The sequence below is a fragment of the Gallinula chloropus genome (genome assembly GCF_964237585.1).
Source record: "Gallinula chloropus genome assembly, chromosome: 16".
Lineage (NCBI taxonomy): Eukaryota > Metazoa > Chordata > Aves > Gruiformes > Rallidae > Gallinula > Gallinula chloropus.
Window position 1 is genome coordinate 1,680,350 of NC_140101.1, and position 19,356 is coordinate 1,699,705.

General features: G+C 51.5%; 1 protein-coding gene across 6 annotated transcripts; it reads left to right on the forward strand.

Moving 5' to 3' along the window:
* Window positions 1-310: 310 nt before the first annotated feature.
* TPD52L2 (TPD52 like 2) lies at window positions 311-17,900 on the forward strand. Of its 6 annotated transcripts, XM_084271656.1 has the most exons (9): window positions 311-348; window positions 759-904; window positions 2,568-2,716; window positions 3,559-3,618; window positions 4,978-5,037; window positions 8,987-9,088; window positions 13,780-13,821; window positions 15,252-15,300; window positions 16,136-17,900. In XM_084271656.1, exons 1-9 carry the CDS (start codon window positions 330-332, stop codon window positions 16,229-16,231), a joined length of 723 nt encoding a protein of 240 aa, XP_084127782.1. In that variant the 5' UTR covers window positions 311-329; the 3' UTR covers window positions 16,232-17,900. The 6 variants fall into 6 exon arrangements, with proteins under 6 accessions (XP_084127782.1, XP_084127783.1, XP_084127784.1 ...); XM_084271657.1 differs by lacking the exon at window positions 13,780-13,821; XM_084271658.1 differs by lacking the exon at window positions 4,978-5,037.
* The last annotated feature ends 1,456 nt before the right edge of the window (window positions 17,901-19,356 follow it).

Here is a 19,356-nt window from a genome sequence, read left to right on the forward strand (position 1 = left end):
TCCCTCCGGCCCGGCGCACGGCACCGCCGGCTCCGCTGACCCCCCCCACCCCGACGGAGCCCACGCCCCGTGACGTCACCCCGCGCCATGACATCACCCCCGCCCTGCCGCCGTTTCCGGTGGCGGCGCGCGGGCAGGCGGCGGCGGCGGGAAGGGGTGGGGGGATGGGTAAGAAGTGGGGGGGTGTGAACGTGGCGCCGTCTCCCTGGCAACGCGGCGGGTGACGCGCTCTCCCTGCGACCCTCCCCGGAAGCGGGCGTGCGGCGCGGCGCTGATTGCGTCACGGGGGGCGGCGGCTTCCTCGGCAGCGGCGGCGGGGCTGGGCCGCCATGGAGAGTGCGAGCCAGGGTAGGGCCTGTGCCGCCGGGCCCGCGCTCGGGCTGGCTGCCGCTGAGCCCCGCGAACGGGCCTTTCTCTGCGGGGGGCCCCGGGAACGCCCCGGCCCTTCGCGAGGGGGGGGGGCAGGGCCGGGCCGGGGGACGCAGCTCTCGGCGGGCGGGCGCCGTGCGGGGTCGGGGTGGGGTTGGGAGGGTGTGGGGGGGGCCGGTGCCGCCGTCCCGGCCGAGCCGCGGGGCTCTGGCAGCCGGTGCGGGCCGGGGCAGCTGCTTTCGGCGCCTGTGTCGCCTCGGCCGGGCGCTCCGCGGGGGTTTCTCTTCCCCTTCCCCTTCCCGCCCGGCCCCCGGGGCTTGGCCTCCCCCCGCTGGCGCTGTCTGTCCGCTCACGCTGTCTGTCCGCCCTCTGCTCCTTGTCTGCCGCAGATATCAACCTGAACTCTCCCAACAAAGGGCTGCTCTCCGATGCCATGACAGATGTTCCCGTGGACAGCGCGGCGTCGGCCAGGACCTCGGTGCCCGAAGGGCTGAGTCTCGCTGAGGAGGAGGAGCTGAGAGCCGAGCTTGCCAAGGTAGGAGCCGCCCGTGTCCGCAGCTGTGCTCTGCTGGGAGGGAGCAGGCACTGGGCTGTGCTGCCCCAGGAGCTGGACTGCCCCCAGGGCAGGTTTTCATGGGTTTTGGGGTGGTTGTGCCCTGGGAGCAGGACTTGGGGGAGTGGAATGTGGGGGGGATTATGGGTTTTGTGGTGGTGTTGCTTTTGGAGCTCTCAGCTACTTGTTAAAATGCCTAAAGCCCACAGAGGCTTCAAGCACTGTGGTGTGGGGTGTGCTCCTTCCCAGAATCCCTTAACTTAGAGCCCTAAGGAAATAAATGGCTTTGGGTGCAATGGGCTTAATCCAGGCTTTTAGCCCCATTAGAAGGGAGAAAGCACTGCAGGCAGTGCACAAAGGCATAATTTTTCCTTAGGAAGCCAAAGCAATGAAGCACCTCATGTGCTACGGAGATGCTGAAGGGGCTGGAGCATCTCCCCTGTGAGGAAAGGCTGAGGGAGCTGGGGCTGTTCAGCCTGGAGAGAAGAAGACTCAGGGGGGACCTTATTAATGTTTATCAGTATCTGAAGGATGGGCTGCAGGGGGAAATGGGCAGCCCCTTGTCAGTGTCTGTGGGGACAGGACAAGGGGCAATGGCTGCAAGTTAGAGCAGAGGAAGAACTTTTCCCCAGGGAGGGTGAGGGAGCCCTGGGACAGGCTGCCCAGGGGGTGTGGAGTCTCCATCTCTGGAGAGATTCCAGCCCCGTCTGGACGCCGCCCTGTGCAATATGAGCTGGGGAGCTGCTTTGGCAGGGGGTTGGACCCCATGAGCTCTGGGGGTCCCTTCCCACCTCTGGGATTCTGTGATTCTGTGACTTTTTGTCGTAAATATTTCTTACCCTTCCCAGGTGACTATTTTGGTGCCTGGTTGCTTTTGAAGAGCTGAGAGTTTGTAATGTAATAGCCTAAATTTTGGCCCTTTTGGGGGTTTAAAGTCACTTTATTGTTTCTGTCTGGAATGTAGCTGCAGATAATTGTTTGAGACTCCCGTGGTGATTCCTTGCCATGCAGGTTTAAGCAGGGAAGGACTCTGCTTCTCAGGGTGCTCACGCAGGTCTTGGTGAGCTGCAGTTGAAGTAGAAACAAACCCTCTGCCTGAAAGTGACTCCAGAGCACTGTGAAGGTGTGAGAGAGATCCCAGAGGAAAAGCTCTTTGCTGTAATAACATCAGGGGAAAAGAACCATAGGAGAGAAACCCAAGTTAATAAGGTTTAGCAGCTGATTGTATCTGCTGTTGAAATTGTAATGCTAGAAACTGGAACAGGCTGCCCAGAGAGGGGGTGGGTGCCCCATCCCTGGGGGTGTTCAAGGCCAGGTTGGATGAGGCCCTGGGCAACCTTGTGTAGCTCCAGGCCTGGAGGTTGGTGTCCCTGCCTGTGGCTGGGGGTTGGAGCTCTGTGATCCTTGGGGTCCCTCCCAACCCAGACCTGTCTATTAAGTTTTGCTGACCAAAGCCTGAGCTGTATGTGTCCTGTTCCAGCAGCATTCATGTTTGGTTCAGTCACTCTGCAGGCACCTGAAGTTCCTCCCAGTTCTTTATATTTGTGGCAGCAAAATCCTCCCAGTTCTGAGGGAGGCAGAAAGTCGGCTCCACTTCCAGCATTTCACAGCCCTGTGATTTAAAGACCAACCCCTTCTCTCTAAGGTTGAAGAAGAAATTGGCACTCTCAGGCAAGTCCTGGCTGCTAAAGAGAGGCACTGTGGAGAGCTGAAGAGGAAGCTGGGCTTGACTCCCTTGGATGGGCTGAAGCAGAACCTCTCCAGAAGCTGGCACGACGTCCAGGTCTCCAACGCGTGAGTGCTGCTCGGGATCCACCTTTGCCTAAAGCCAGCTCAGTAGTAGTTACTCCCCAGCAGCATGTTCCAGGGCTCTTCTGAGTGGCTTTTGCTCTGATGGGCATAGAGAGGAAAAGGCACTTAGAAGTAATTCATTGCTCCTGTATGTCAGTGTGTGGCAGCGTGAGCAGAGCTGCTGTGTCTGTGTGCTGGGTGAGTCGGTGCTGGCTGCTCTTTCTGGTGGTGGGGGGGATCTGGGGGGGCACTCAAGAGTTCAGGTTGCCCATTTCTGCCCATTCTTTTGAGGTGGAGGCATCTGGGCCTTGTTCTGAACTCAGGCTGAGAGAGAAGTGTGAGGTGTTTCAAAGCTCTGCTTCACACTGCTAGTTTGGAAGCTATTTCCTAAGTTGCACAGCCTGAATTAAGGAAGCCTGGGCTTCCCCTGAGAACATTCTGTAACACCAGTGTGCATTGCACAGTCACCTCTGCCTAAAGGAGGTGGGAAATGAGAGGGGCTGTTCCTGGGCTGGCACTGAGGGTATGGTCACTGCAGTGCTTGTCAGTGCCAAAAGGAGAGCTGGAGGTAAGTGTGACAGGTGTAAGGGGCTCTCAGTGCCTGTAGAGATATTGTTCAGTCTCAAATGTCTCCTGTAGCTCAACTGGAATTTGGAGTTGCTGACAGTGCTACTGAAGAGCAGATGGTTGAGCTGTTCATTTCTCTGTTTATTCTTTCCCTCTTCCTTGCCTTCCCTCCTTCACCCCTGACCAACTTCTTTTACCCCTTTGTAACTGAAATCTGTGTCATTGTCTTCTAAAAAGTGAATATTGAAGTGATATTCATCAACACTTTCTGTTTCTAGTTATGTGAAAACATCTGAGAAACTTGGAGAGTGGAATGACAAAGTGACACAGTCTGACTTGTGAGTGCTCGGGCTCCTCAGCATCACTTCCTTGCTCCTTGCTGCTGCTTGTCCTCACAGGCATCAGGGCTGGACTGGGAGCTGGAGGCATGATGGAGCAGGACTACCACTGGCAGCATGCCTGGCTTCCAGCTATAAGCATCCCTCAGTTGCAGAGGAGATGAGTAAAGCTGCTACCATCTCTCATAGCCTTGCTATTGCAGAAGAAAAATTCCAATCAGTTACCAGACCACAGCTTAGAAAAACAAAAACATGCAAAAAAACCCAACCACAGGTTCCCTTTAGCTGCTCATTGATAGGTTAGGCTGTTATCAGCTGTCTGTAGTGAGCCTTCGCTGTGAAACTGTTTCTCTTCTCATCATCAGATGTGGTAGGAATTGGTTTGGTTGCTGCCCAGGGAGAGAGTGCCTGAGGGCAGTAGGAATGGGGCTTGTGAGCCCAAACAGGTGTATTAGCTCCTGAAAGCTGCACACAGTGGCTCTTCCATGCTGATAGGTGATCCTTTCTGATGTCCACACCAGAAACCCATGGATTTGAGGCTTTGTAGCATAGATAAGCAGGTGACAGAGGTGGACAAAGAGCATCTGGCTGCTTTTGTCTCTAGAATACATTCTGTAATGGTGTTAGATCTCCACAGACAGGGGTGAACTGGTTCCTGCTGCACAACTGAGCTTAGGGAAGACCTGGGATGTCTTCTGCAAGATTCTCTCCCTTTGGGGCCTTGTGTTGAAGGTGATGGTTATGTGACTAAGAGGGAAATGTGGATTGGGATGGTCCTGTCATCAGGCAAGATGGCACTGATCTGCCTGGGGAGTGTTACTGGGGACATGAGCTGCCTGTGATGTCACCTCCTCTGGGTGTTGTCTGAGCACTTTGTGTCATGCTTGTGCCTGTACCTGGAGTGTCAGTGCTCCAGTCCCTGAGGCCCTGCTCTCTGTGTAGGCAGAGGTGACTGGTAAGGGTCAGAGAATGAAGCTGAGTTCAGCAGCTTCCCTGGGTCGTGGTGTTTGGTGTTTTGGTGAAGTGCAGCTCTGGGTGTGGCAGTCAGAGGGCTGTTTGGCTTTGGGTGCAGCTCCCTGCCCTGTGCACACAGCAGCCACACAGTGGGGAGGAAGGCAGCAGAAGATGCAAAGCCTTTGGTTGCTGACACCTCCTGAGCTGCAGGCTCTGCTTCCCTGTGCTCACTGAACAGGCTTAAACAAGAAGCTGGGGCTTGGGTGTCTTCCTGCCTCTCAAACAGCAGCTCCTTCCCTTCTGGCAGAAGTCAAACCGATGGTACTGAAGTGCAGAGAGACACTAATGGTGTGGGAAGTGCCAGGAGAAGCACCTCTTGTGATCCTAACCCCCTTGTGTTTGTAGATATCTTTCAGCCAGCAGCACACTGGAGGACTGGAATGAGAAATTAACTCAATCAGAAGCGTGAGTGTCTCAACCTTCAGTGTTAACAAATGCTCTCCTGACAGCCTGCTGCTGCTAACACTCTGTGCCCCTGCTCAGTCCTCTGCTCTCACTACATCTGTTTAAACACTTCTGTTTTTTTCTAGCTTTCTCTGTTTTTTTTAACCTGATAAATGCCCCTTCTGGGAAAAGCAGCTTTTCCTTGGGTCAGTATTCAAGTGATTTCATTGTGGTCCAAGTGAAACTCTTCCCAACACCCTCCTGCTCTTGGAGAACTGGCTGAAGCTGCTGGGTAGCTGAGATCTGGTGCCACGTGTTCTGATCTCAGTGGTGAAGCTGTGCAACAGCCAGACCAACCCCTTGTTGCCCTCAACATGCTCTGCAGGGAGCAGGACCTCTTTTTGCTGTGGTACCTAATGAGAGCAAATGGAGCTGTGGTGTCCTGGGCAGCTGCTCTGTCACCTTGTGGCCCCAAACACACTTGACCAGCATAAACCTTGCAGCTGTTACACTCCAGTCCTTGGCTGCAAAGGTCTCTTAGCTGTGGTCTTGTTAAATGCCTGAAATTAAATTCTTGTTTGAGCTAAATTAGGGAAGCTTGTTACAGAAGTTGGCCTTTGTCCTTCTCTCTGCATCTTTCCCACACGATCTAGGGGAAGTGGGATGCAGTGGGAGCAGCCAGGTAGCATCACTGCTTCCTGAACTGATTTAAAGCCAGGGTGAGGTAGGTCTTGGGTAAGCCAGCTCTCCCTGGTCTCTGGAGTGGGTCTGGAGTTCAGTCCCTCAGGCTGGCTTGGTTTTGGGAGTGTGTGTGACTAGAAGGTTGTCTTCTCAAGATGGGTGAAAGATGAGTGGCAATAAACAAGTATCAGAACATCCTTTAAAGCATGCAGGCTTGACACTGAATGTTCTGTGTGTGTTTTCTAGGTGGAGATGATGGAAGTTGCAGTTATTTCACTTGCTAAAGGGAATGACCTTGTTTTCATGCTGGCTGATAGTGCAACCGACTTGTGCAGTGTTTTAATCAGTGTTCCTCCCTGGGTGTGCCTGCTAGAACAGAAAACGACTCCTTCTATCTGTTTCCTTCTACTTAAGCACCAGAAATGTGGTGGGAGGATGTTTCTGTGGAGCACTTCAGGCCTGGGTAGCTGTGGCACTGGGTTTCCTGCTTGCTTTGGCACTAGACAGAGTGAGAGTTCGTGCTAGCAAGGTAGATGCCTGCTAAGAAGGGGAGGGGGGCTTAAAGCCAGGTTCCAGCAGCATTCCAGAAAACAAGCAGAATTTCTACTCCTGTTGTCTAAAGAGTGAGGAGTCAAGCTCAGGGGATTCAAGGATGAGGTTTTACTTGTACATTTCTAAGTGCAAATGTGTTTTCTTTCCTGTTGTTTGTTTGAGCTTCTCTGTGTTACAACTCAGCATCCTGACTGAGCTGGGAAGGTCCCTAACTCGTGACCTTGTGATGCTTCCAGGCACTGAATTCCCTGGGTAGGTGCCACTCCTGGCTGCAGACTTGCCCCCTGTGAGCAGAAATCAGCCCAGTCTGTCCCTGGCTCTGGTTCCACTGCAACCAGGACACAAGCAGACTGAGATGGTTGGTGCCCTTAGCTGGGCAGCACACATGGTGGTTGCTGGATAAAAGCAAGTGAGAGGAAGCTGGTGTTAATGGATAAAGGAGGATTTGAGGGTGCAGGTTTGGCTCCTCCCTGTTTATAGGAGATGGGGGTAGTGAGGTGTTTGAATGCCACAGGGCAGAAATCGTTTGCTACAGTTGCCTGTAGCAGAGCAAGGTACCAATTTGAGCTCCTATTTATTGCTCCCAGGTTTGGATTATTCTGTTGTGCTTTATTCTGGTGTTAAGGGAAGAGAGTGAGTGATTGTGGGTTTAAAGCCATGGAAAACCTGGCTGTGTCTTTTGCAGGGGAGTTACTGTGGCTTCTGGGTCAGGGCTGGGTGTAGTTAAGTTGCATTAGAGCCTTTTATAACCTGATCCCTGGCTGTCACAGATGCAGTTCTGTGTGTGTCTGATGGCAGCTCTGGGTGAGAGCTGCTCAGCTCAGCTCTACTTGGTGGCTCTGCCTCCTGCCTTGCAGCAGCAGAGGTGTGTAGGTGTGGGGGGGACCTGTGGGTGCAGGACTAGACTGGTGATCTGGTCTGGCTTCTGCTGGCTCTTCTTTTGTTCTTCCAAGTTGGTATTTCAGTGGGATGGTTTCCTTGACCTAGAGCACTGTGCTGGCACCAGCAGTTGTGCTGGCAGTGGGAAGGGGCAGGCTCAGGTGGAAGGGGCAGATCTTCAGTTCCCTGCTGCTGGAAAATGCAGCTGGAGAATCTCTGGCCTCTTATCTGCTGGAGCCAGGCATGATACCTGGGACTCTGAGTGTGTGGGTGGTGTGATGTGTCCTTTGAGTCTGTAAGCTGCTCCTCTTGGTGCTCATCTCAGAGCTGGGTGTGAAGCAGGCACAGAGTCAGTGCAGGATACTCCAGCCAGCACGAGGCCTTCAGTGCTTGTGAGGCAGCTGGAAAGTGAATCCCAGGACAGGCCTCAGCCAGCCCAACAGGAGCCTGACCCCTCAAAGTGAGGGATGAGACCCTCCTCTTCCACAGCAGCTTTGGCCAAGAGGTTCACAGGCTGTTACTGCAGTAGGAAGGCATCTGATGCTGACCAGTTCACTCCTAAGCCGTTCTGAGATGACTGCTGCTTGGAACAGGCTGTGCTGTGGGGAGAGGAGATGGAGGCCTGGCTGTTGGGCACACTCAGGTTCTTCTGGAGTCACTGAACTCAAGAGGAATTTGCCAGAAAAACCTGTGGGTTACAGGAATCTCCTCTTGGGAGCAGGAGGAGGGGAGGTAAAGCTGGTGGGGTTTTGCCCTGTTGTGCCCAAGTCTTGTGTGTGTTTTTGAGTCAGAAATACCTGGCTGTGGTCTTAAAAGCAAATGAAAAAACCCAGAATGAAGCAATATGATGTAATTGATGCTGGTTGAGGTGCTGTCTCCCACGTGTCTGTCTGGGGAGGAGGAGATGTGAGGCAGGCAGCTGTCATCATGCTGCTTGTAGTCTTGGGAGCTGGAGATAAGAGAGGCCGTTAGGCTGGAGATAACGCTCCTCAGTGTCCCGGGCAGGCAAGAACATCCTCTCAGGATGGAATACTTGGAACAAGAAAACCTGGCTTCAATTATTGAACCTGTTTTGCAGCCTGACTCTTCTTTGGAATAACTTGAGGAATGCCCTGAATCTAGCTGTTAATCCCCAACTGGAATCGCTCAGAGAGGATGAGTTAATGAGAGTGACTCAAGGAATCTGTTCCTGAGCCCAGGCTCCTCTGAAGGAAACAAAGGTTTTCAGGTCTCTGTCTTCCCCAGCCTTGGTACAAACTCAATCAGGAGCCAAATCAAGCTGCCAGGTTGCTCATGCACTGTGGTTAATGGTAACTGATAGGAAACTTCTCTACCCATTTCTTTCCAAACTGCAAGTTGTGGAGGTGATGCCCATCCCTGCCTTTCGTCTCTCTCCAGTGTCAGTCTTGCCTCTCTCCTCCATAACCCAACGCTGTGGCAAATGCTGGAACTTCAAGGCTGGAATAGGTTCCTAGGCTTGGGGTTTTTTTTTTCCCCAAGGAGACCAGAAGATAGTTGTGGAGCTAACAGGGTACAGTGCTATGGTATTAGAGGTTCCACATGGAAAACTGGGGTTGTTGGGTTGGTTTTTTTTTCAAGTGTTTATCAGACTTCAGAGCATAAGGTAAAGTGAGTGTATGGGAAGCTTAGTCCTGCACTTCTGCTTGCTCTAAAACTTCAAGTCTTTGTATATATGCAAGACTAGAAGTGCCTCTTTCAGTGGAGTCAGCACAGCTCACTAATCTAGCTTCTTTCCTTTAATCTGGGTTCCTCTTTCAAAATGGGAGGTGGGGGGGTGCTTCTTGCATTCAGATCCTACCTGTTAATTCAGTTGATGATTTTTTTTTTCCCTGTTCAGTTACAAGAAGACCCAGGAAACCCTTTCCCAGGCAGGGCAGAAGACTTCAGCAGCCCTTTCCAATGTAGGTTCTGTTATCAGCAGGAAACTTGGTGACATGAGGTAAGATTTCTGCTTTGTGCTCTGGTGCTTTGATCTCAGTTTCAAACACTAACGAGACTTTAGACAATAATGAGGTTTTTTTTTCCATTTTTCTTAGTTGGCAGCTGTTGATGGGCTGCTTTCTGCATGGCCTTGTGCATTGCAGCTCAGGACAGATGAAATGCTTGTTAAGGATTTGTTGAGGGATCAAAACCTGCTCTGAGATATTTAAGTTTAATTCGGCTTAGGAGAGCTGAGTGGTTTTAGCACCCTTCTTCCTTTTACTGATGGGTGGTTTCACTGCAGTTTTTACATCATGTGTGAGAAACTAGACTTAAAGTTTACCTTTTCCATTGGTTAGTGGATTATGGAGGTGAGTTTTCACAGTGTTATGGTTTAGGATTAGAAAGGGGTCATCACCCCTGTGCTCTGTTGTGCTTTAAAACGGGACCAAGTCTGGATGTGGTTTTGAGCCCTGTGTGTCTGCATTCCATGCAGAAGGGAAGTGTGCCTTCCAGGCACAGTTATGTCATGTTGATTGGAAGATAGGAATTGATTCAGAAGATCATGACCACATAAAATCTGTCTCCTCTTGTGGTTAGTGGTTGTTTGGATTCCTTAAGCGGGCGACCGCTGAACTCACTGCAGATTCAGACCTCTCTGATCTGCAAAGTGGAGGGCTGGTTCCCCTGGTTGCCAGCTGAGCCTCTTGCTTTGTGAGTGGCTCAGCTGTTCAAGGTTGAAGGTTAGAATTGATGATTTACCTGATCTCCAGAAACTTTCAGCTAAAGATAGCTTCCCCATTCATGCTGACGTCCAGGTTGTTCACCCAGAACACTTTGACCATGTTTTTCTTGGAATCAAGAGCTAATTCTGAACACACAGCCTATCTAGGCTACTAAGGGAGTGTTCTTAGAGCTTGTGCTTAACATGCTGTATCAGACCTTGGATTGAATGGGTAGCTGTCATTCTTTGTAGGGAATTTCCTATTCCGCTGTGGCTGGCTGTATCCAAGTGGTAAGAACTTGTTGGCCTCTGATCACATAGTACTGATTTATTCCAGTTCTGTCCTCTGAGTTGTTTGCTGTGTTCCTAACAGGTAATTTTCAGTACCTGACTTCTCTGAATTTGGCAGAGGACTACCTGGCTTCCTATGCTTTTTCTTTCCTGGAAGCTACTAAAGATTCACATCTAATCCCAGGAGACAGATACTGGCACAAGATGCTTAGTACAATCTACTCCTACGTCTGGTAGTGGTCTGGTCAGGGTGTTGTGGCAAAGGCATGGGAACTCTGCTTTTTGGACCAGACAGGGAACTGCTGAACCAGTATTGCCACCAGAAGCAGCTGTTAGGACAGGCTTGGTCCTGCCTCTTCTCCTTTTGGCTGGGAAAATCCAGTTCACTGTGCAGCTGCAGAAATGTCTGTGGCATCCCAGGAGCAGATGATGGAGGGAGGGGATGCATGGCCAAGTGAAGAGCGTGCCTGTTGCTCCTGGTGACAGACCTGGCCTGACCTAGTGCTGTGCCTTACCCTGACAGGCAGCTAAACAGCTGAATCAGATAGAAAAGGAAAAGAGAATAATAAAATATGCAGATGATGCAGAGTGCAACTGCTCACCACCTGCTGACTGGTGCCCAGCCCATGCCCAAGCAGTGGTGCCCTGGCTGGCTGGTCCCCCAGCTCAATGCTGAGCCTGACATCATGCAGCATGGAATGTCCCTTTGCTGTCCTGGCCATGTCCCTTCCCAGGCTCCTGTGTCTCCCCAGCCTCCTCATTGGCAGGGTGTGAGGAGCTCAAAAAACTCCTTGACTTAGTATAATCACCACCTAGAAACATCAGTGGGATACCAACATTATTCTCCTACTAAATTCAAAGCACAGCCCTGCACCAGTTCCTGGGAAGACACTTAACTCTGTCCCAGCCAAAACCAGGACAGATCCTCCCAGTGAGAGCTGGCTGTGTAGTCAGCTGCCTACAAACAGGCTGGACCTGTGCAGCAGTGGTGTTGCTCAGCAGCAGTCACAAATTTCAGCACCTGCCTGCCTTTTTATAGCTAATACCTTGGGCCATGGATTATGAAACAGAGGCAGCAACCAGGGAATCCCTCCAAAGTTCTTTCAGCAGGCTTTGCTTTGTGTGTGTGGCCCTGTGGGGAAGCACAGTAAGGACTTTTTAAGACTTCCCAGTTTTTTCTCTGTGGGTCTGCAAGCAGATTTCTGTCTCCTGTGCTGCCTTCAAGGCTTGATGTCTCTGATTGGGAATAAGGTTTAGCTCTGAGCAGAAGGTTCTGTGGGAGCATAGGCTCCTGCAGGAGCTGGTCTGCTTTCTGCCTGTGCCAGGTGAAACTCTGCTGTTCCCATATGTGATCAGAGCCCAGAGGTCTGTTGTGTTGCTGTGATCACCTCTTGCAGTGAGTGGGGATGATCTCTCTTCCCAGAGAAGCTCTGTTCCAGGCCTCGTAGCCTACACTGCCACCTCCAATACTGTACTTTTTGTTTTTCCCCTCTCACACTACAAACTCACTTGTAAAGCAGCTTTATTTTCCATCACTGGAAGTGTGGAGATAACAGAAGGGATTTCCTTGTTTAGCCAGCCTTCCCTGGCTGATAACCACGAGGAAGGCGCGATGAATAGCACAGGCGCCTCCGATACACAGAGGGCGTAGCTCTGATTCCATTAAAACCAGTTGGGCCAAAATGCTGTGAAATACAAGTACCCTGTCCCTGGGTTAAACCTTTAGGGTCGCTGGATTCTGGCCAAAATCACTTTAAACCTCTCAGTGGTGGGTTGTGAGGAGACATTGTGAAGTTGATGCGGGAACTGGGCACCAACTGTATTAACGCTGTTGGGCCGTTGGGGGGAGAAAATAGCTTAATTAGTGGGTGGGATTGTTCAAAATCTCAGCCAATTCAGCTTTTTCTGGTATCTCCACTTACAGTTACAGAGTAGATTGGTTGTTAGATGTTCTGTGCCTGCACCTCACTGACCCCAGTGAACTGGGAGTGTTTTCGTGTTGTGAACTTCCTTCGTGCTCCCCGCTGCACTTGATGTTGTCTCAGGTTTGCTGTACATAATACTACAAGCAAATCCATTGTGAAACGTTAGCCCAAGCCCCAAAGGTGCCTGCAAATTCCTAAATTCATGTACACTTGAAATCCTGAAAGGAGGAAGAGGTTACTGCTTGGTCCAGACCGAGCAAACGAAGCGGTGCTTGTGGTATTGCATACAGAGCAGCACGGTGCATGGATGTGTCTTATCTCTGGTGTTCTCTTGTAAGCAAGAGTAAGTAGAAAGTTAATTTCTTTTGCATGCAAAGGCAGCGTTTCAAGGAGTCTGCCCTGCCAAGGAGCTGACTGGGATGCGTGGGGAAATGAAACCACAAGGCCTAACGTCTTTGTTCTGGCTGGGAGGAAAAGCCCTTGTACTCCTTGCCAAGTACTTCAGATCCAACTTGCTGTGACTGCTTCCTGCTGCAGAGACCAAAATTAACATTTAAGTGGAATAAAACGCTGCTCCTGATAGGAGAAGCTGCTTTAGAGCCTCCCAGTGATCTTACTAGCAGGAGCAGGGATCCGTGGTCTGTTACTTCAGACTGCTGAGATGCTGCAAAATCATGAGTGGAACTCTGGTTACCTAGCAGGGGACAGTTGGCCTTGCAGCCTAAAAACGGGCAAACAGGTTGTAGGGTAAACATGATACCTTTCATCCAGATCCTCTTATCTTTATTATGCTGAGGTGTGTTTGTTCTCTGAGCTGCAACTCAGAGATCTGCAGCCCCTGCAAGATCCCGTGCGGGTATCCATTGCAGGTTCCTGTTACCCCTGTTCTCAACCACAAGTCCTTGCAATGCTGTCTTTGTGTGAGAGCCTGGGGGGGCACAAGGGGGAAGGAGGGGTTTTTACCAAGTGAGCTGGTGCTTGGTAAAAACCCCTCAGTTCAGGAGAACATACTCTAAAGTAAAGGTTTTAAAAGCCCATGAAAGCGATGGGTGGGTGTAGGTAAGTTGTTTTGGGTGGTGATTGTTGCACACCCATTGCTTGCCCTCCCCAGCACCCTGGCTCTGAGTTGCTGTAGGTGCTGTTACTATTCTCTGTAAACCCTCTTAGCTTGGCTTGAGTTAATGAGAAGCAATTGTGTTTCTGCTTGCTGCTGCAGTTTCTTTTCAGAGGCTTCCTCCTGGGTAGCTGAGGTTGCTGTCCCACGATCCTGTGACCGTGTCCCTGTTCAGTTACCCCACAGTTAGTGTTTGCTTCTGCACAAGTGTCTTGACTGTTGCTTCCCTTTTTCTCTCTGCTGCCCGTGGCTTCTCCCAGGGCTCACCCCTTCTCCCACTCCTTTAGGTAAGATATCCTTCCAGGCCGCTGGTGGAGCGGATGGTTTTATGCTGGGTGCTTGCAGATGTCACAGGGGGAGCTGGTTCTTTAAGCCCTGCCTATACTTTTGGCACAGATTGAGAAACCATCGACTTTTGTATCACAGTTGGTAATTAAACCCCAGTACTGACCTGTCCTGTGCCTGGAAAACACCAGCTCTGGGCGGCAGCTGTTAAATAAGGGAAGAGAGGGCTGGCTCTTAATGCTTCATTTGTCCACAGCAGCCTGTGTGTGGACAGTGGGTGCTTGAGACCCAGGGGAACGCTGCTCTTGCATGGTGCCTGTCTAAAACTGTCACTTAACCTTTCCCTCCTTACTCTGAACGCTTCCGAGCAGCAGCTACTCCATCCGCCACTCCATCAGTATGCCAGCCATGAGGTAACGTAGCCAATACAGCTCCTCAGTGGGTTGGGGGGAGAGTATGGGGTACTCTATTGTCACTGGGGGGTTGGTGCTGACTTGTACAACTGGTTCCCTTCTCAAGGACACCCATCCCAGAGTCTGGGGTAACAACACCCTGTGGTTTGAGTAATTCAGGAGGGTTTTTTAACCATCTCTTTTTATGGTTGTTCGTGGAATAAGCACAGTGTCACAACTGCACCAAAGGCTAGCTCCAAAGTCCTGGGCTCCATCAGCAGAGGGGTGGCAGCAGGGACAGGGAGGGGATTGTCCCTCTCTGCTCTGCCCTCCCCAGCTGGAGTCCTGTGTCCAGAGCTGGGGCCCAACACAAGGAAGATGTGGGACTGGTGGAGAGGGGTCAGAGGAGCCATGGGGATGCTCAGAGGGCTGGAGCAGCTCCCCTATGGAGAGAGGCTGAGGGAGCTGGGCTGGGTCAGCCTGGAGAAGAGAAGGCTGTGGGGGGACCTCACTGCAGCCTCCCAGTCCCTGAGGGGAGCAGAGGAACAGGAGGGGAATCAGCTTGTTAAAGGGCAGAGACTGGCAGGACAAGGGGGATGGAGTGAAGCTGAAGGAAGGAAGGGTTCTCCTTGCAGGAGAAACAACTGCCAGGGCTGTATGAGGCTCACAGAAGCCCTCTCTTGTCCTCCTTCCAGATAGACAGAGATTATTTTATGGGTGCAAATAGGAAGTGATTCTTTGGAACAAAGGTAACTGAGACGAGGCTGAGCAGCTCCCAGCGCTCCCACAGCCTGGCCTGGGGAGAGCAGCTCTGTGAGTAATTGCCTGGTCTGAACACTCAGTACCCAGCACTCCCCTGGAATCCTTCACCAGCGAAGCAGCTTGTTAGGCTGTCAAACAATTGACCTGATTTTCTTTGCTAGGAACATGAAATCCTCTGATTAATTTATTGCTCTGTGGTTTTCCTGAGCATTTTCTGATGCAAATGATCACTCCTGTCATAACCAAACAGCCCACAGGTACAGACACAGCGCCCTTCCTGCCTGCAGGATGTAACATGGGAGGCTGAAGCCTTTGTTTTAAACCCTTTCCAGCTTTCCCTTTCCATTATTTAAGACAGAGTGCTTTTATTTGGAAGCCTTGTAAAACTAAGAGCTGGTTTCTTCCCTACTTACTTGATTCCCTAGAGAAGTAGGACTTGTTTCCCTCAACACTTCAGCTTGAGCAATGGAGTGGATTGCACAGGGTATAAATGTTTTCCTTCAGAGTTTGTGTGTGGTGTTCTTGTCTGCTGTGCCTGAGAGATGTGTGCCAAAGGCTGTGAGGAGCTGGAAGTGTTCTGGGTGCTGCTGTCACTGTGTGGGAATGGCCAGAGAGCCCAGTCATGCTGTGTGATTTAATTTAGATAAGAACTTTCTTTGATTTTTACTTTGTCTTCTCCTTTCTTCAAGGAATTCTGCAACCTTCAAGTCCTTTGAAGATAGAGTTGGGACCATAAAGGTAACAGCCCCTTTTGAGTCTGAAGCCTTACAGAAACTTGGATTTCTGCAGTGTTTTCCCTTGTATATCAGTAGGCAGAGGGCCTTTCAGATATGTGAAGCCTTTGCTACAGTAGGTGACCTTGACAAGGGGGAATTGGTATTCTCTGTGCTTGTATCTTGTTATCTTGTTTTCTGTGGAGAAGGAACTGGGGTTCCTGGTAGATGACAGGCTGTCCATGAACCAGCAGTGTGTCTGGGGGCTGAGAGAGACAATGGGATCCTGGGGGGCATCAGGAGGAATGTGGGCAGCAGGTCACAGGAGGGGATCCTCCCACTCTGCTCTGCCCTGCTCAGGCCCCACCTGGAGTGTTGTGTCCAGTTCTGGGTTCCCTGGGATCAAACAGACAGGGATCTCCTGGAGAGAGTCCAGAGGAGAAACAGAGATGCTGAAGGGGCTGGAGCATCTCCCCTGTGAGGAAAGGCTGAGGGAGCTGGGGCTGTTCAGCCTGGAGAGAAGAAGACTCAGGGGGGACCTTATTAATGTTTATCAGTATCTGAAGGATGGGATGCAGGGGGAAATGGGCAGCCCCTTGTCAGTGTCTGTGGGGACAGGACAAGGGGCAATGGCTGCAAGTTGGAGCAGAGGAAGAACTTTTCCCCAGGGAGGGTGAGGGAGCCCTGGGACAGGCTGCCCAGGGGGTGTGGAGTCTCCATCTCTGGAGAGATTCCAGCCCCGTCTGGACGCCGCCCTGTGCAATATGAGCTGGGGAGCTGCTTTGGCAGGGGGTTGGACCCCATGAGCTCTGGGGGTCCCTTCCAACCCCTGTGACTCTGTGATTCTTCTCTCCTTTCAGTCCAGGGTGGTGGGCAGCAGGGAGAACAGCACTGACAGCCTCCACTCCCCCTCTGGAGCTGGTGACAAGCCTCCACAAGACAACGCTCCCTTCTAGACCCGTGGTGTGGCTTTGCACGGCTGTGCACAACTCAGAGCAAGCCCCCTCCCTCCCAAATCTTCACAACAGCAACAACCATCCCAATCCAAGAAGGGGCTGAGAGCCAGTCTGGAGCGATCCATTATCCATTCATAGACACTGCTGCTGGATCCAAGTTCAATAAAGAGAATGCAAAGTTTTGTACACAAATAATATTTTACACTAAAGTTTGTAGATTTAAATGTATCACTGCTGTCCTTTTGGGAGAGCATGTAAGGTGGAGTTTCCTTAAGTAGCTCAGAAATGCCACTGGTATAGAAGAGTTTTCCCTTGTCTGATGTAACTTGGGACAGGTACATCTCCCTGAGCAGCAGTTACTGGAGAAACTGAGAGCATGGGCATCGTGGCTTCAGCTTCTGGCTGTGTTCTCTGGTCAGGGCATGCCATGCAGCTACTCATGAGCTCCCAGGCTTTTCCTATTACTGATTTCTCTGCCTCTCATTGGGAGTAGTCTGGGAAATGGGCTAAACCAGGTTTATTTTTCTGGGCTCCCAAAAGGGAAACTTCCCTTAGCAGCTGCCTCGTTGTTACACTAATGCTCTAGCTTTAACGGAACTAAAAATCTTTATTTTTAAATGCAATGAACTTTAAAGAAATAAAGCTTAAAAAAGAGAAAAAAAAATAGCTTTGGCATCATATTAGGGAAATGCTCCCTGGGACTCTGAAGCTGCCTTGCAAGCCTTACATCACTTTATGCTTTATTGGTTATGATTTTTTTCTATAGAGAAGACTGTCAAGGTCCTAATGCTGGATGTTGAGCACTGGAGTTGTGCATCATACAGTAGTAGCAGCATGCTTATAAGCCAGTTCTTGTGTTCAATTCAGTGGTGCACTCCCATTTCCTGAGCGTGTGAAACTTGCTTCTCCCTTCTCAGTTGATGCCTTCATTCTTGGAGGAGGAATATCTGAAGGCTGCTGGCAACAGGGCTGGATTAGAAGGGCCAAAGCTGGCAGTAGCGCTATGGACACGAGGTTGGAGGGACTCTGCTCCCTGTGGGTTCCTCCAGCTGGTACATCTGACTGTGACTGGATGGGTTTTTCAGCTGAAAGCCCCAGCTCTCCTCTTGGTTTACAAAACTGGCAGAGAGTCGTGGAGCTCAACCAGTTCCCCCAGGGGCTGGCTGTTGTGCTCTTCCCACCACTGAGTTTCCTTCTAGAGGCCTGGTCTTATTCTAGGCAAGGTGCCTCCACATAGAAATACCTAGAGTGAGCAAATCTGTGCCTTAGAGGCGAAGTAGGACTTACTCAGGTCTTTAGACTTGCTTATGTACATATCTGAGTAGTTTTAGTGGTTTATCACCCCCGAGGGACTGAGCCACCTCTCACCCTTGTTTAGAGAAGCAAGTTTTGACACTTTCCTGCAGAATTAATCTCTTTCCCCTTACCCCTGCTCCCTTCCCTCTGCAGACCTGGGGACACAGGATGAAATACTAGCAGACAGATGTACTAGGCAGTAGGTGGAGTGTAGAGTGTCATTTACTGGTGCTCCTTGTTTGACTGGAACTGGCCTCCCTGGGAGGAACAGCTGGTGGAACGGGGACTGCTGGGGCTTGGCTACGTTCAACTGTTTCTCTTTACAGATAGAGACTGAGGAAACTTGTCAATAAAGCATTCCTTTGGGAGAAAATGGGGTGAATGTTCTTGTCTTGTTCTAAGAGTACCAAACTCATCTCCTGGGTGCCTGTTACAAACGTGTCCGGCAGATCCCAACCGCCTGCAGCAGCCTGAGGTGAGAAGCAGCTGCAATACTCTGTTGTATCCCTCTGGCTTGTTTGTCTGCCAGCTCTCTGGGTGCTTTCTCCTGAAAGGATGTACTAAACGTTTACACTCTGGTGTTTCCTTCTCAAGACGCTGAGCACCAGTTGGTTCCCAGGATGGGCCTGTGCTCAACTGCGGGCGGGGAAGCTGCCAGCCCCCACTCAGCCTCCAAGCACCATCATCTTGCTCCCTTCACACCGGTGCTGTGGGTGAGCCAGACGTGCCCTGAGCCTCTTCACGCTGTTTTCCTGAGCTCAGAGCATGGGGCTGCAGCCACAGCAGCAACTGTGGCAGCAGGGCCCAGGCTGGAGCGATTCCTGATGGGGAAAAGCAGCAGCTGTGGTGCTGGCTGGGGTTTACAGCCTGGTGCCTCAGGGGATCCGCTGCTGGGAAGCTCTGGCAGTCACTACTGGTTTAAACAGCACAGGGGGAGCAGTGACACTGGCGCTGGGAGCTGCTCCCCTGAGTATAAAAGGGGAGAACAGGCTGTGAGAGAGGCCGGCGGAGCTGGGTGGCTGCTTGGTGTGCTCAGAGGAGGGATGGCTCACAAGGTCTGAAGCACCTGCCTGGTGGTTAGGGGTTGGTTTGGGTTGGTTTGAGGGTTTGGGTGTTGTTTTTCACTTTGACTCCTGTAGGTAACGCTGCACCCCTGCAGCTGGGACTCCCCAGTCCCTTCCAGTGCAGGATCTCTAGTTGTTATGAAGGAAGGTTAATTACTCCTTCCCTTCCTGGTTACAGGCCTGGTGGTGTTTTTGTCGCTTCCTAAGCGTGCTCCTGGCAGCTCTCACAGCTCCAAACCCCCGTTTCCTCTGGGGCTTGGCTCTGGCCTGCAGCGTCCTGTGCAAAGGTGCAGCTGGGCTGAGGGGGATGTGGCTTCCTTCACCCCAAAAACCTGCAACCAGGAGCGTACGAAGCCCCAGCAGCTTTGTGAACCTCACCTGCTCTGTTGTTACTGGGGAAGAAGGCTTTGAGAGCAGTTTTCCTCTTCTGTTCATCCCCTGCACCAGGCCAGAGGGGCTCAGGGGCAGCCCCCTGACCCTGGGTGGTTCTGCTGCTGCCTTGGAGCCTGGAGAACGTTTGTCCCAGAGCTTCTTCAGAGTTGATTCTCTTTCCTCCCTCTTTTTGCTGTTGTTTCCCTTAAATGAAGCAACCTGGCATTGAATCAAAGCTCTGATCCCAAATCAGAGCTGGGATCTTTGCAGGCAGCACCAGAGCCAGCAATCACAGCAGCATCCTGCATCCCCTCTTTCCTGCTCCTCTGGTTTTTACTGCATGATTTTCCTTTCCTCGTTGCTGAGGACTTGCTGGGTCTCCTCTGACTGCTC

Bases quoted from the DNA above. Each gene is read 5' to 3' on its own strand.
- TPD52L2 (XM_084271656.1), top strand. The intron at 9,089-13,779 runs GTAAGATTTCTG...GCTTCCGAGCAG, and splicing joins AGGAAACTTGGTGACATGAG to CAGCTACTCCATCCGCCACT. The intron at 13,822-15,251 runs GTAACGTAGCCA...CCTTTCTTCAAG, and splicing joins ATCAGTATGCCAGCCATGAG to GAATTCTGCAACCTTCAAGT.